This window comes from Mus caroli, chromosome 2 (assembly GCF_900094665.2).
Source record: "Mus caroli chromosome 2, CAROLI_EIJ_v1.1, whole genome shotgun sequence".
In the NCBI taxonomy this organism is placed as follows: domain Eukaryota; kingdom Metazoa; phylum Chordata; class Mammalia; order Rodentia; family Muridae; genus Mus; species Mus caroli.
In genome coordinates this window covers 98,392,486-98,410,048 of record NC_034571.1, presented here as the reverse complement: position 1 = coordinate 98,410,048, position 17,563 = coordinate 98,392,486, and the positions used below count along the sequence as shown (strand labels likewise).

At 38.3% G+C, this 17,563-nt stretch overlaps 1 protein-coding gene across 1 annotated transcript in view; it reads right to left on the bottom strand.

Moving 5' to 3' along the window:
* Positions 1-17,563, bottom strand: part of Ccdc73 (coiled-coil domain containing 73) — a 106,568-nt gene that overhangs the window by 58,328 nt on the left and 30,677 nt on the right. Inside the window, exons 4-6 of the mRNA XM_021178832.2 lie at positions 9,836-9,907; positions 7,147-7,182; positions 5,461-5,535 (exon numbers count right to left, since the gene is read on the bottom strand). Coding sequence (XP_021034491.1) covers positions 5,461-5,535; positions 7,147-7,182; positions 9,836-9,907 — 183 coding nt within the window. The remainder of the gene's footprint in view (positions 1-5,460; positions 5,536-7,146; positions 7,183-9,835; positions 9,908-17,563) is intronic.

The window sequence follows — 17,563 nt, the reverse complement described above, 5'->3', positions numbered from 1 at the left end:
ACGCTGACACCATTGCATACACCAGCAAGATTTTGCTGAAAGGACCCTGATATAGCTGTCTCTTGTGAGGTTATGCTGGGGCCTAGGAAACACAGAAGTGGATGCTCACAGTCAGCTATTGGATGGATCACAGGGCCCCCAATGGAGGAGCTAGAGAAAGTACCCAAGGAGCTGAAGGGGTCTGTGACCCTATAGGTGAAACAACACAATATGAACTAACCAGTACCCCCAGAGCTCGTGTCTCTAGCTGCATATGTATCAGAAGATGGCCTAGTCAGCCATCACTGGGAAGAGAGGCCCCTTGGTCTTGCAAACTTTATATGCCTCAGTATGGGGGAATGCCAGGGCCAAGAAGTGATAGTGGGTGAGTAGGGGAGTGGGGGGAGGGCATGGGGGACTTTTGCGATAGCATTTGAAATGTAAATGAAGAAAATACCTAATTTAAAGAAATAAATTAAAAAAAAAAAAAAGAATATAAGTTAGTACCACTAATTAGAAAGGATGTTTTTATAATAGCTACAGTGATTGTGGTTTCTATTTTCTAAGTTACATGAACTTTTTATCTTACAAATAACAGGAAAAAATTCCCCTATTGAGATGTATTTTTAAATTGGGAGCTTTACTGTATAGCACAGTCTGGCCTATATACCAATCTCCCAAGTGCTGTGATTACAGAACATGACATCATATCCAACTAACCCGGAACATTTTAAGCTGAGTATCTGCAGTATGGTAAGAACCACAAAGCTCGAAATTATATAAATGTTAAGTAGAAACTGGACCTTTTATTCCATCAACTTGAAAAATAATGATGGGTGTCAGCATCAACATCTTGCCACACAATTACTTCGTATTGACAAGTTTAAAGGCATTCAGTTGTGTTCCATAACTATAACTGTCCTCCTCCATTATTTGATTGTAGGTAAATTCCAAACATTACAATCAATATACTATTTAACAGTGTCTCTCTCCTTCTCCACAGGCCCAGTGTGCTACTGAAGAGAATATACTAGAATCAGGATTTAACATCTCCTTTGATACTACATCAGTTTCTCAAATCATTCTAGATTTTAATTTACTTTGTTTGTTTGCTTATTTGTTTGTTTGATTGTTTAAAACAGGGTTTCTCTGTGTAACAGAGCTCTGGCTGTCCTGGACTCACTTTGTAGAACAGGCTGTCCTTGAACTCACAGAGATCTGCCTGCCTCTGAACTCCCAAGTGCTGGGATTAGAGTTGTGCTGTACCATACCAGCTTAATTCACTTTATTGCTTTCTTAACTAGCAATAAAGTTTGTTTCCCTGGAGATTCACTGGCTTTTTACTGCTGTGGTTCAAACAAAAACTCCCTACCACAGCAGTTTTCAACTTGTGGGTTGCAGCCCCTTTGGAGGTCAAATGACCTTTTCACAGAGGTCGCATAAGACCATCGGGAAGCACAGATATTTATATTACAATTCATAACAATAGCAAAATTTTATTAAGTAACAATGAAAGTAATTTTATGGTTGGGGGTGTCACCACAACATGAGGAACTGTACTAAGGGGTCACAGCATTAGGAAGGTTTAAAACCACTGCCTTACTATAATTATAAATATCTCCCATTTGTTCTTTCTCAGACATGGAACCGATTCTCTTCTTATTCTTGAAAGTATCTCTTAAAGTTCACCAACATTTTGTATTTAATTTTTCCATACTTTGTTACCTCAAAGTAACAAAAGAAGTCCAAAATAAAAATTGCTAATGCCTTGAAGAGACTGTGAATGGAACTAATACAACTGAGTAACAATTTGGAAAATATGGAATATGATAAATATCTCATGCTGTGCTATAAGGATAAATTCACAATATTAATATCTAATATAGAGTGTAAATGGAATAAAGCGTGAATGAGTGGTAACTTGAAGTGGTAATGCCCTTCTCCTGTGCCCTACACCTATGTCCTAGGTCTAGGGACATGTTTTGTCTTGATGGTGACATATTACAGGTGACATTCTTAAATTCCCAAAGCCATAAAAATATAAACTTATTCATGGCAAGAATTAAACAAAAGGACAAATTAAAAACCCAAATCAAGGCAGGCATGGTGGTGCATGCTGTTAATCTCAGTCCTCTAGAGGCAAAAGAAGGCAGATCTCTGAGTTTGAGGTCAGCCTGGTCTACATAGTGAGACAATAGACAGACAGCAAAGAAAAATTACTTGAAGCTTCTACCACAGGTAAGAGGTTTATTTTGATGAAATATACAGAACATGTGTAGCTGAATTGACTAACATCAAACCACTCCCTAAACATCTATGTTTATATCTACAGAGAGCCCCTTAAGGTACTAAGCACATTTCAGAAGATGAGGCAGAATGTAAGCGCTGGAGGATTGGGGGAGAAGCTATGTGGTCTGATCTTGTAAGCAGGACACTGTAAAAGCAACTACAAACTCAGCAGCTGTGCACAGTGGCACTAGATCCACAGGCTCTCCTAACAATCAGTTATGGGGCAGGGAAGAAGTCCAGGGCCTTTTCCATATACTGTCAATCTGTTGACAACTGACAGATTTTAGGAGAGGAGGGGAATGATATCCAGGTGAATATCCATTATATCCAGCTGGCTCACCAGGCGGATAGTTCAAAACTCAGGTTGACAGTGAACTCTATGGGACACTAAACAAAAGCACAACTAGACATAGGAAAAGAGATTCATTGGAGGATGTTGGTTAGGGTAGGAGGGACACAGGAGAGGATAGGAGAGAACAGGGCCAGAATATAAAGGCACATGTATGAAACCATGAAAGAACAAAATTTACAATTAAAAAGAAGAAACTCAAAGAAATGGATAGATAAAAATCCAGTGATAACAAAGAAATACAGGCAAGAAAAGAGTAGTTCACAGGTAAACAAAAACAAAAGTCTTAAAAATACTGACTCAGAGACAAAGTTTGGAGCTGAGATAAAAGGATGGACCATCTAGAGACTGCCATATCCAGGGATCCATCCCATAATCAGCCTCCAAACGCTGACACNATTGCATACACTAGCAAGATTTTGCTGAAAGGACCCNGATATAGCTGTCTCTNNNGAGNCTATGCCGGGGCCTAGCAAACACAGAAGTGGATGCTCACAGTCAGCTANTGGATGGATCACAGGGCCCCCAATGGAGGAGCTAGAGAAAGTACCCAAGGAGCTGGGGGGGATCTGCAACCCTATAGGTGGAACAACATTATGAACTAACCAGTACCCCGGAGCTCTTGACTTTAGCTGCATATGTATCAAAAGATGGCCTAGTCGGCCATCACTGGGAAGAGAGGCCCCTTGGTCTTGCAAACTTTATATGCCCCAGTACAGGGGAACGCCAGGGCCAAAAAGTGGGAGTGGGTGGATAGGGGAGTGGGGGGGAGGGTATGGGGGACTTTTGGGATAGCATTTGAAATGTAAATGAGGAAAATACCTAATAAAAAATATTAAATAAATACTGACTCACCATTGGTTTACTGTTTCTGAGCAATGTTTCATGTTTTTCAATCAGAAAACTTCACCCCTAATACTTTAACCATTTTCTAAGAACAAAGGTGTTCTACACAACTCTAATACAAATTATGCCCATAGGAATAGTAACAGTAATCCATATGGTCTAACAAATAGTCATATCCAAATCTCTCCAACTGAAACTAAGTGTTTTTATGGCTGTGTCTTTCCTTGATACGGGATCCAATCAAGGTTCACATTTCGTGTATAGTTTCTCTCTCAACAAGAATGTATTCCACTCTTACATTTTTTTCATGAAAATGAATTATTTTCTTTTTTGATATAAGGTATGTATATAGCCCAAGAATTACCTCAAACTCATAAACCTCCTGCCTCAGCCTTCTAAGTGCTGAAATTACAGCTGTGAGACACTATTACTTAACTCTGACCATTTTTAATATTCCAAGTTTTACAGGTTATCCCAAATTATGACTGTATATCTTCTGCATTTTCTATGAAACTGAGAACAATTTGAGGGCTAAAGCTATAATTTCTTAGTCTTTATATTTGCAGAAAATAAGGGATTCACATGTAGCAAATACTCAGTTAATGATAGAATTTTTTGAGAGAGTCTCTCATTGTTTCTTCAGTGTCAACCTGGCATAAATTGCTGTAAAAAATTACACAGATAAAGCTACATGCTCCTTATGATACAGGAGCACTGAACCCATGGCAATCATCATTACCAATGTCATATTTGACCATCTAACTTGTTCTTTCTAAGTAATGTTATCTACATGGTAATACTTTGAAATCATGAACACATCTTCTCCAGCAACCTTTCAGTTTTGACATCATTTTATTTTTTGTAGACTCCTGAAGTAAGAAATCTTTCCCCTTTTATGCTCACTGCTGTATCCTCTTCACTAAGAAAAATGGCACACAGCAGACTTTCCATGAACAAGTACAGAATAAGTTACCAGTAGCCAAACACTCTATTTTCTATGAGGCGGGACAATTTAAGGACAAAGACTATTTTTTAGCTTTATATCTGCAGAAAATCTGACTTCATATGTAGCAAATATTCCGTTAATGCTAGAATTTGTTTGCTTTTTTTTTTTGAGACATGGTCTCTCCATTATGTAGCGATGGCTATCCTAGAACTCATTATGTAAACCAGACTGGCCTCAAACTCATAGATCTGCCTTCCTCTGTCTCCAAGGTGCTAGAATTTCAACTTTTAAGGACTACAGATAAATTATAACATATAGGCCTTAATTAATTTCCCTCACACAAGAAATATTAAAAACTATAGTTGTGTGTTTCTTATGGTATAATAACACTGAAACCTATTGTGGCAGTTTGAATAATAATGACACCCCCACCCCCACCAGGCTCAAATGCTTCTGCATCAGAAAGGTGGCATTATGTGACAAGGATTAGGAGGTGTGACCTTGTTGGATTAGGTATGGCCTTATTGGAGTGTTTTACTGGAGTGGACTTTCAGGTTTTAAAAGCCCAAGTCAGAGCCAGTCTCAGTCTCTCTGCCTATGGAATGGATCAGGATGAAGAACTCTCAGCTACTTCTCCTACATCATGTCTGTCTATGTGCCACCATGCTTACCACCATGATTATAATGAACTAACCTCTGTAGGCAAGCCTCCAACTAAATGCTTTCTTTATAATTGCTGCCTTGGACCTGGTATCTCTTTACAGCAATAAAACAGGAATGAAGACACCTATATTACTATAACTATAAATATGAAGGCTACTTTAATATACATATACTATTTGTATAGGTGTATTCTATTTAATATATGTATATGGAATTTAAAATACAATATATAAAACAAAATTCAAATTTCAAATTATAGTTCCCATGCAAAAGTCTCAATGTAATTTAATGTTATGTAAATATTATTAGCTTTGCTAACCATGTTAAATGGTGTTTCACTGACAATGCTAAAATAGAAGACTGATTTTTAAACAGAAAGTTACTTTACCTGCAATGTTTTTAATGTTTCCTTCAATCCTTCTATTTCTTTTTCTTTGATTTCTGTAGCAAGTTTGTATTTTCCCTTTAAGTTAAGAAAAATCACACTTCAATGCTTTTAATGTAAATATAAAAGAAGAAAATAGAAGAACTCAAGAGCCAAAGCCTGTACTTTAAATCTAACACTTCACAGACTTTAAACCTATGTCTACATGACAAATTATATTTCTGGCAGCCTTTAAACATCAAAGTACTGCAATAACCTTTATATAATTATTATAAAATAAAATATTTTAACTATGACAACTCAATTTAATGAAAACACTTCTAAGAGACCCTACAAATATAACTATTAAGTTCTTACAGAGAATATGCAATCATCTTTCAGCATTTATAAAGAACTGAGTCTAAAAGGCCCTCTATAAATAACAAAACCTCAGGATGCTCAGCCCATATATTTAAAAAATGGCATAGTGTTTGCACATAACCTACACACATTCTCTTACACTTCAAATTATCTCCAGATTACTTATAATACTTAATACAAAATATATTCCATACAAATAGTTATTGTAAAGCACTAATTATGGGATGATATCATGAATAAAATCTATGTATCCAGCATAGAAGCAATTTTTCTTAACTAATATTTTTAATTAGTGGCAAGTTGATCCATGCATGCAAAACTGTGAATGCAAAGGGTAAAATGTTTTCTAAATAATAAAGTATAGGCATATTTACATAGTGAATATAAAGATAAGGGAGAATTTCCTTTAAAAGTCTCTTGCTTTAGAGTATGTCTATAAGTTAATATTGTAAATTCTACACCCATTGCCATAATAAAAAAACATATCAACTATGTTACCATGGGAAAATATTCAGTGCCAGCTAAGTTTCTTGATTTGTTACAAGTCATGTCTCCTCTCCCAATTGGCTAGCAACCAGATGCAAGTCATCTCAATAATTCTACATTTAAAGCAGGTGCCCACACTGAAAAGGCCATAGAACAAGCTCCAACTTTCCTAATGCTACAACCCTTTTTTTTTTTTAATTTTTATTTATTTATTATATGTAAGTACACTGTAGCTGTCTTCAGACACTCCAGAAGAGGGCGCCAGATCTCTTACGGATGGTTGTGAGCCACCATGTGGTTGCTGGGGTTTGAACTCTGGACCTTCGGAAGAGCAGTCGGGTGCTCTTACCCACTGAGCCATCTCACCAGCCCGCTACAACCCTTTAATATAGTTCCTTGTGTTATGACAACCCCCAACGATAAAATTATTTCATTTCTACTTCAAAACTGTAATTTTGCTACTGTGAATCATAAATATCGGCATGCAGGATATTTGATATGCAATCCTTAAAGAGGTCGCAACCCACAGGTTGAGAACCACTGCACTAGCACATGAGAAAGAAACAGAAGGGGAGAGTGTCAGTGTCAGTTTGGGTGCTGAAGAAGCTTCAGTCTAGCCCTAATTTTCCCGGGTGAAGTCATCTCACTTGCTACGCCTGAATATTCTCAATCATAAATAACAAACATCAACAACAAGATTACCTCAGGTTCTTTCTGCTTATAAAATTTTAATTAACCAATATTTTCCACTATTTTATTACTAACACTCACTTCTACTATAGTGAACAATGATGATAAATTCATTTAACTATATTTTAAGTTATTTTGAAAATTAATAGCTACCTTTTCTTCTTCCAAGGCATACATCTTCACCTGCAGCTGGTCAGTTTTAAAATAAAAAACAGGTAAATAAATTTTTAACAGCGATTTCTATTAATCAGTATTAATATCAGAGCAGTTTATACTTCTATATTGAGTTTACATAGTTTGAGCACGTTCTCACATTTGGAAAATATAAATATATGAAAGAGGAAAGGCAATCACTATAGCACATAAATAACTAAATCACTTAAGCACCAATCATTTCCTTGAAGTTTGGTTTAACTCTCCAAAAATCTTAAATATCTGAGTGTTTTTACCATCTACTTTTAAGCAATAGCATCTATCATTTTCCAAAGGTATAATTTTATGAAATCATAGCATTTGTATTTTCATGAAGATAGTAGTCATATCCTGTTTGCTTAAATACTTATGATAATGAAATAAAAATTACCTTTATTTTTAAAAAGTCATTTTTAATAATTTATTTATTTTTATTCACTTCACATCATGATCACAGCCCCCCTCCCCTCCTCTCCTCCCAGGCCCACCTTTACCAATCCCTCCTGTCATTCACCCCTCCTTCTCCTCAGAGAAGGGGGAGTCCCCCTTGGGTACCACTCCATCCTGGGACATCAAGTTCCAGCAGGATTAGGCATATCCTCTCCAACTGAAGCCCAACCAGGCAGTCCAGGTAGGGGAAGGGGATCCAATGGTGGGGAATAGAGACTTAAGACAGTTCCCACTCCACTTGTTAGGGGGATCCACATGAAGATCAAGCTGCAAATTTGCTACAAATGTATAGGGGGGTCTAGGTCCTGTGTTGGGGGCCAGCCAGCAGCCCGCAATGTGAACAGTTCCACAGAGATGGCAGCTCTGAGCTGAAAAGAGAGGAAGCTAGACGGGGAGAAAGAAGAAACGAGGCCAAGACAAGCTCATCCTGTTCAAAGCCCCCTTTTACTAGTTCCAACATCCAGTTATAAAGGAAGGGGGAGGGAACCCGATTTCCCGCCAAATAACTCGGGGTCCAGTAGCAGGGTGAACACGTGTGTGGCTCCAAGCAGCAAAGCAGCACGGTCCAGCAGTGGGCGTGGCAGAACGAATGAGCAGGAAACTCCACCCCTGAGCCAGCAGGTTCTAGGCTGGGGGTGGAGAGGCTACAGTCCTGCCCCTAAAAAGAAATATTATTTTAAAACAGCAAAATGAAAGTGAATATTTTGTTCTTGCTCTTCTCTGCTCTCTTGCCCTCTCATGCTATTGCTTTCCCTTCCCCCCTCTCTCACCATTCCCTTCCCCCTCCCCATGCCCTTCCCCCTCTCTCCATGTGCTCATGGCTGGTCTCTACTTTCTCTCTTCTCTTCTCTTCTCTTCTCTTCTCTTCTCTTCTCTTCTCTTCTCTTCTCTTCTCTTCTCTTCTCTTCTCTTCTCTTCTCTTCTCACCAGCATTAAAGCATTAAGGACTTTAGCAATATTGTTCTTTGCAACGTCTCTCTCTTTTTCTACACTCTTCATTTACACAACAGTTCTTTACTACAAATGCAGCACAGTGATAAAGAGCTTTCCAGCTGCGGGCAAGGCCCCGTGATCAAGCAAGCATGAGAATCTGAAGATGCCTCCTGTACCCTGCAGGTATCAAGATGTTCTTATGGGTCCAGTCTCATGAGGTGGCAAAGATGCAGACTTCTGCAGTCTAGGGAACACTGTGTTACACTTGGGTTTCTGCTCCCTTACTCTTCAATTAAAACTCATTAGTTAGACTTAGTTCAGTTAAATGAAGAAAGTTTTCTTGTTTAAACTAGTTCATCCCAAGATGTAAATTATCACTAACCTCAACCAACTAGTAATGTTAGACACACAGGTTTAATTCTTCATGTGTGTTTCTTTTTCTCCACACACACTTGTATGAAAATGAAGATGAGATAGAAAGACAATACTGAGGACAGGGGACATAAGGAAAAACTTCCAGAGGCCCTCCTGCATCTCAGGGCACGTTCCTAGGAGTACAGGTAAATCTGAGAAAGTCAAAGACAATGGAGTCCAACCTAATGACAGTAAAACTTTCATTTCTTTAAAATATTTTGTTCTATTTTATTTTTCAATTACTGATGGTTGCTATTAATGGAGGCTTCAACAGATAGCAGATAAGAATAGCCTCTCCTCTCCCTCCCTCACATCTTCTTTCTTTTATTTTTTTGGTTTCTTGTTTTGTTTTGTTGTGGTTTTGTTTCTTTGTTTTCAGACATGGTCTCTCTGTATCCCTAGGTGGCCTTGAACTCACAGATATCCATCTGCGTCTACCTCCAGGATTAAAGTTATGTACCTCCATGCTTGACTTCACCTCTTCTTCTTAATATATTTAATAACTGGTGAGTTGACTCATGAACCATGCATGGTTCAACCAACTGACTTTGGTAAAGAGACTGCATGGGAAATGTGAGAAATATAAAACAATAGCATACTGCAACAAAAGGAAGAGTGTGAATGAGCACATATCAGAATTACTAAGACAGATACATCACCAAGGAAACATTTTTTTTCAAATTTCTCTATACTGCCATGAGTTAGAAGGAAAAATAGTTTTATTTCCTGCTTTCCATAATATTCTCATTTTTGTTTTCTGTGTGTTCAGATAATAGTTTGTCATAATACTTACTGCAGGGAGAAAAATACAAAATATTCTACTACACTGTTAGTCTATCATCATGAAAATTACCTGATTTTTAAAAACTCCCATTGCTTCTTTGTGTTGCTTTATTAATGCTTCCTTTTGATTCTGAAGAGTCTCCTATTTAAAAAATTATGAGTAAATAAAAAGAAAATTATGAGAAGTTGAAACAAAGTCTAGTAAGTTTCCGGTTTTAAATCTCAATTTGGTTTACAATTAAAATAAAATAAAATCTAAGCACAGGAGCCTAGGGAGATGTCTCAGAGGTTAAGGGCACTTGGTGCTCTTACAGAGGACCCTGCATCAGCATCACATAGGAGCTCAAACCATCGGTAACCCCTCTTCGGACCTCTGTGATAGACATATACACAAGGTCAATTGTACAATGACACAAAATAAATACAAAAATACTGTAAAGTACACTTATTTCTACTTATTCTCTTGAACTATGACTCTGACCAACTTAATTACCTTTTGATCATAGAATTGCATATAATTTTTGCGTTCACTTGTTCATTTATAATAAAAAATACACTGCCTCTAAAATTTTTAGACTCTAGACATAGCTGACTCCAAAGCTTTCTTCAATGCCAAGGCAGTTATAGTAAGTCACAGCTGCTATAGCACTTGGGAGGTGACAATTGGGAATTCAAGGCCCTTCATGGTTACATAGATGGCTCGAGGATAGCCCTGAACTACATGAGACACTGTCAAAAAGAAAAAAAAGAAAAAACAGGAAAGAAAGAATTAAGGAAAAAGGTAGGGAGAGAGAGAGAGAAAGAGAAAAATTCTAACTAAATTTATCAAAATTAGCAACCCTAGTACATAAGAAGAATTATAGTCTCGGGGCTAAGATTTCCAGAAAATCAGAAGTGAATTTTTTTATCTAAGAATATATACTCAATGATATTTCCTTCTTCAAGTTCACCAAACTATTTTTTTGTAAAACCAAGGCACAGTAAAGATTTTTCACTTTTTTCTTTGGCATTTCCCATCCCACCACCCTTTAGATCTCTCTCTCTCTCTCTCTCTCTCTCTCTCTCTCTCTCTCTCTCTCTCTCTCTCTGTTTTGGGGGTGGTCAGAAGACAAACCAGGTGTTGGTCCACCTTATTTGAGACAAGATTTCTTGTGCACTGCCTTGTAATCCAGGCTAACTGGCCATGAAGGTCTAGGAGCTGTCCAGTCTGCACTACCAGTTGCATTGGAGGAACTGGACTGCAAGAATACTATCTCATCTGAGACTCCAAACTCAGGTCCTCATTTGTGCACAGCAAGCCCTTTATCCACTGAGCCATCTCCCCAGTCCCAGGCATTTTTTTTAATGCACATTTATGATCCCATTTTTCACCCTTCCCTTTTTTCTGGTGAAAACTGTATGTCTGATTCTTTAGGCTCATACTTAACTTTAAGTGAATTAAAATATAAATATTTTAGGCTACAGAGATGGCTGAGAGGTTAAGAGAACTGGCTGTTCTTCCAGATGTCCTGAGTTCAATTCCCAGCAACCACATGGCAGCTCACAACAATCTATAACGGGATTCTGGTGCCCTCTTATGGCATGCAGACTTACATGAAGGCAGAACATTGTATATACAATAAAGGCTATATAGTACATCCATTAAAAAAATTAAAAAGTAGAAATATTTTATTCAAAGTCAAGGGGCTACAGAGATGGCTCGATGGTTAAGAACACTGCTGTTCTTCTAGAGTTCCATTTCTAGCACCTACACCCAGAAGCTAAACACTCACTGCCTATAACTTCAGCTCCAGGAGATTGAATGTCTTCTTCTTGTCTCCATAGTCAGTGTACCCATGGAACTAACACACACACACACACACACACTTTGTTTGGTTTTGGTCTGGGAGACTTTGAGGAGTCAATTCTGAAGATAAGATCCACAGGTCTCTCATTATTTTTTTGTCAACAGCTTTGGATCTACCCCTAAATACTGAAATGAAAAAAGCTCTACAGTGAGATCTCCAATTTAGATCTTTAAAAAAAAAATGACTTAGAACACACCTTTAAGCTGGGTACTCAGGAGTCAGAGGCAGGCCATCTCTGTGAGTTCCAGACCAGCCTTGTCTACATATTGAGTTTCTTAACAGCCACAGAGACAACACCAGACACTGTCTCAAAAAGAAAATTAAAAGAAAAAGAAAGGCAGAATAAATTGATAACTTTTTTTTTTTTTGGTTTTTTGAGACAGGGTTTCTCTGTGTAGCCCTGGCTGTCCTGGAACTCACTTTGTAGACCAGGGTGGCCTCGAGCTCAGAAATCCGTCTGCCTCTGCCTCCCAAGTGTTGGGATTAAAGGCACACGCCACCACACCCGGCTATATATTGATAACTTTATAGATAGAATACCTAAATGTTAATGATACAGTTACCAAACAGGAGGAAGCATCTTGCTAAAGACACCTGTGGATACTTAGTTTTAGCTTTTTTTAAGGAGTTCTATACTGCGACACACACACAATTAAGGAAGATTGGGGAGGGTAACAGATTCAATTCATGTGACATCAAAATAGGAGTATCTATTCCAAGGAGAACAGAAAGAAGGGGGCAGGAGAATGCCAGGACAGTTGGGGAGAAGGATAGTGTCTTAGTCAGGGTTTCTATTCCTGCACAGATATCATGACCAAGAAGTAGTTGGGGAGGAAAGGGTTTATTCAGCTTACACTTCCATGTTGCTGTTCATCACAAAAGGAAGTCAGGACTGGAACTCAAGCAGGTCAGGAAGCAGGAGCTGATGCAGAGGCCATGGAGGGATGTTCCTTACTGGCTTGCTTCCCCTGGCTTGCTCAGCCTGCTTTCTTATAGAACCAAGACTACCAGCCCAGAGATGGCACCACCCACAAGGGGACCTCCCCCCTTGATCACTAATTGAGAAAATACCTTACAGCTAGATCTCCTGGAGGCATTTCCCCAACTGAAGCTCCTTTCTCTGTGTCAAGTTGACACAAAACTAGCCAGTACAGATAGTAAGAAAAAAAAAATGTTTGAAAATGTCACAAGACCTGTTATTTTGTATAATAAATTTTAAAGCTAATTAAAAAGTTACATACACACACACACACACACACACACACACACACACACACGAGAAAAATAAGAAGGCAAATCAATAACTTTGCTCTTGTTGTGCAGGTAACTGCAGAGGAGAAAGCAGAGTCCCAAGAGCCAGAGGGTCAAGGCACTTGCTGTGGGATACTATGACAAGGAAGCTACACCCATGAAATATTAACACTCTAGTTGCCTAAACAAGACTGCATGATGACCACACCAGTTGACATACCAATGCAGATGGAGGAAATTTCACAGCAGCTGCTGAGGGAGGAAGAACCAGTTTTCTCCAGGGATAAATTCTCTGATAGGTTATTCTATCCCAAGGGATGGAATAACCCTAAACACATTTACATATGAGCAACACTAACTGGACTAAGTAACAATGATGAAGAAGAAAGAGGTCATGAATCTGAGAAAGGATGGAGGGACATGGGAAAATTTAGAGAAGAGAGAAATGGAGAGAAGTTATGTAAATGTAGTACTTGGGTATAAATTTCTCCCAAATAAAATATTTAAATTTTAAAATAAGAAATTGCCCTTGGGAAAAAAAATCATACCTTCAACTGTTCATCTTATCCTCAAACTTACAGAAAGAAATTGCTCTAAGTATTCAAAGAGTTTTCTCCCTCAGAGTCAATGATACCCTTATACAGTATGCTATACCTAAAATCAAAAAAATTTGCCTTGTTTCAACTTATGAATTATCCTTAGATTCCCAAATTAAAAATATGATAGTCTCCATTGTGGAGACTGTTCATACTACATCCATTTCTTTAAAAGAGATTTCTGTGAGACTTTTCCTGGAGAAACATAAACAAACATCTACTCATTCCAGAAAGAGCATCAATGACATAGCAAAAACAAAGTAAAAACCAACTCCACTCAAGTGTTGTTTAGATGGAATACTACTTAAAGAAGCCTCTCCACCCCCAGCAACTGTTAATGAGACATATGCACCCTCAGAAAGAGGAGGTGTCTCATGCTCTACTGCTATGATATCTTATAATCTCCCCCAGCTTTCACAAGGGAACATTAATAAGTCCAATCTTGTGATTAGTCCTATGAGGAATCACACATGGCTGCTCTGGTTTCAAGATGGCAATGGTCACACCATGCCTGGAGAACAGAGTTCCCCAACTTCAACACTTTCCTCTGGCTCTTACAGTCTTTCTGCCTCCTCTTTCACAATTTTCCCTGAATCTTGGAGAGGGTAATACTTGTGTAAGGTTATTTTAAAGCTCTATAATAAACTGGGTGTCTATGACAAAGCAACATTCTTTGTTCTCAGCAGTCTGACTCTTCTGTCTCTAAGGTAACCACTGCCCACTGCAGAAAAGAAGCTTCCCTGACAAAGGCCAACTGCAGCAGTCATTAATAGGCATAAACAAAATGTTTGGAAAGCAAGCTACTCATAGTCATCATATTCATGACAACTTCAGTAACAGCTTCCATACTGAAGCCTATGTCCCTCCCTGCCACATGTTTTCTTCCTGGAATACCATACTAAGTGTGTGCTCCCTCCTGTGAAGCAGACCTTAAACATAATCAAAACACGTTTGTTCTCATCCATACACTTGTGCCACTACTGTGCCAGTGAGCACATCTTGCCTGGCATGTTGATAGGCACACACATGACTGACTGTGAAACAAGTCTCTCCAGCAGCCTGCATGGAGCCTTCTAACATTACAGATCAGAAAAGGACATTCCCTGCCCGATTCAGCTTTATTTCTCCATGTTCTGCAACCAAAGAGTGCTATATGAGCAGAAGTAATTTTACCATGTAGTTATGCCACAAAGCCAACAGCAGTTGCAATAGCCACCATTGTTCATGGAGGCCTCATGATCCTGGCCAACAAAATCTTGTCTTCTGAGTAGTCTTTCCCAAATATACAAAGTACCTTCTGCACTTAAAACTTCCTGGATGATATTTTCACATTTAAAGCCAGACACTCTTGTAAGATTTTCTCAGTTACCTGGTTGTGTTTCAGCTATAAAACTCCCAAGCTCTCCCAGCTGTTTCCTGTATGATGTGCACACTGATTTCCCAGTCTTGCTCCTTCAGGTGTGCATGCACACATTTAAAACGCTTTTCTTAATCTGTAAGCTACTCAAAGAGAGCAATATATGAGACCTTTTTACAGAGGGCAAGCTGGGTCTACGAAACCCTAATCTTTCTTACCTGCACTGCTCTTTTATTTTGCTGCTGCTGCTGCTGCTGCTACTGCTGTTTTGAATCTTGTAGTAAACTGTTCCTCAGGCTTAAAAGCCTTCCAAGGGGTTTTAAAAGCACTGAATTTGGTTTCTTGTTATTTTTAGCTAAATACTTCATCTTGACCCATGATTTTGGAATACTGTAGAACAAAGAAGACTTAGAACTTCAGCAGGAATTCAAGCTGTAGAGTCAACCTTGCCAATGTTCCAGTGCCTTCTGACGACACATATGCAATAAAAAGCATGTCAGAAATGTCAAACAAAGCCCTGGCTAGTCTTCATGATGCATGGTACTGAGCTCTGTAGTATCCCAAAGCCAAATAGTTTGAGAGCTTTTTAAAGGCTATTTTGGAATGCCCACAATTGGCTTCACACTATGAAGGAAGTATGATTGTAAATTACACAAGGAAATATCTTTCAGGACAAACACTTGATGGCACCAGAAGACCTTAATGGAATTTCTCAAAAACTTTTTACATAAAATTACCCATCAGAATAAAGACTGACTAGAAACCATACTCAACTGTAGCACTAACAGAAGTTTTACTAAGACTGCTGAGGGTGTCCATGGTGATACTTCCTGTGTCAGCAGAACCCTCCTGATTAAACTGCCATTCTTGTAAATCCAAACCTCAGTTCCTGTAAACGGGCTTCCTAAAATTAACCCTAGAAAGGGTTCTGTGTTCTCATCACTGCCTACTTCTTCCCAGAATTGACTCAACTTCTTGCCATAGAGCTACAGTTCTGAGTAAAAAGAATTTCTTGAAAGTCTCTAAATAGGCTCTGTTAGTGACACAGCACTCACTTTATCAGCATTTTTATTAGAAAACCTTGTAACACCTTGTCACTAATTCAGAAGCTGTCACTATATCTGCAGTCTTAAAGAAAGACTGTGGCCAGGCAGTGGTGGTGCACACCTTTAATCCCAGCACTTGGGAGGCAGAGGCAGGCGGATTTCTGAGTTTGAAGCCAGCCTGGTCTACAGAGTGAGTTCCAGGATAGCCAGGACTACACAGAGAAATGTCTGTCTCGAAGAGAGAGAGAGAGAGAGAGAGAGAGAGAGAGAGAGAGAGAGAGAGAGAGAGAGAGAGAGAAAGTCTGTGTTATTCATTTCATGCCCTCCCGCTGTCTCCACCTTCTAAGACTGGGAAGAAAGGAAAGAGAGGCGAGGGAGAGAGGGAGAGAAAGAGGGAGAAAGGAAAAAGAGATGGGAAGGAAAGATGGATAGATAAACCAACAAACTAAGACCTGCAAGCCAGCTTTGACCAGCTACCTGTTTTGTATGACCAATAAGCTAAGAATTCTTTTCAAAATTTAAATAGTTTAAAAGAAAAAAATCAAAAAAGGAATAACATACTTACTTATCTAAGCACTACCCATGGCTGCTAAACAGCTGTGATGAAAGGCTATCTGGTCCACAAAGTCAGAAATATTTACCATATGGTTCTAAACATAAAACGCATGTGGACTCCTAATCTAGATCATCAGAGTCGCCAACTGCAATACTTTACGAGGTTTTTAATTCATTATGCATGCCTGTGTATTTTATTTCCTCCTTGTTAACAATCCAGAACCTTCAATGAGAGAATGCATATTATTTCTTAAATGACATCTCCAACGTCATTAACCTGAATATTGTTTTCTGAATTCTTGGCCACCTGTGGGAGGAGACCAACAATAAATTGGAATTGTGACTTGGAGATAGCTTCTTATTCTCTTGGTTTAATGGGTACTCTTAGCTACTAATTTATGAGTAATCTACAGCCCAATAATGATCTTTTCCATGTTGGCATGTTAAATGTGAAACTCGAGTTTAAACACTCTTTTATAGATACTGTTCTGTCTAATGAACCAATGATCAAAAAAGACAGGAAACACACACATATATAGTATATATTACATGTAATATATACTATAACATTATACATATCATATATAATATAATTATCCACCTCCAGAATCAACCATACATGCTACTATGATTTCATAAAACAGTATAGATTTGATTTATTACATTCCAAATAATAATGGTCTCCTCCCCAGGTCAAGCTGAAAAAGGAGTACTAAGAACTGAAAGTACTTGAAAAGAACAGAACATTCAGAGCTAAGAGGTTCTGAGAATACCACTCTCAAAATCATTTTGTTTGTGTCAGAAAACTTGTTCCTAAGAGTTTTTAATAAGAACATTTTTTAAACTAAACAAAACTGTATAGCTGTTTGGTTTGGACCAATTCATAAACTAAGATGCTTACTTGGTTTTATAACACAATATTTCATTCTAAAAACTAGCTTCAAGATCCTCACACTGTTACCTTGACCTAACCTAAAATATTGCATCACTTGCCTAGGAATTTCATAAATTCATTCTTTTTAATAGCTGAGTAGTACTCCATTGTGTAAATGGACCATATTTTCTGTATCCATTCCTCTGTTGAGAGGCATCTGGGTTCTTTCCAGCTTCTGGCTATTATAAATAAGGCTGCTATGAACATAGTGG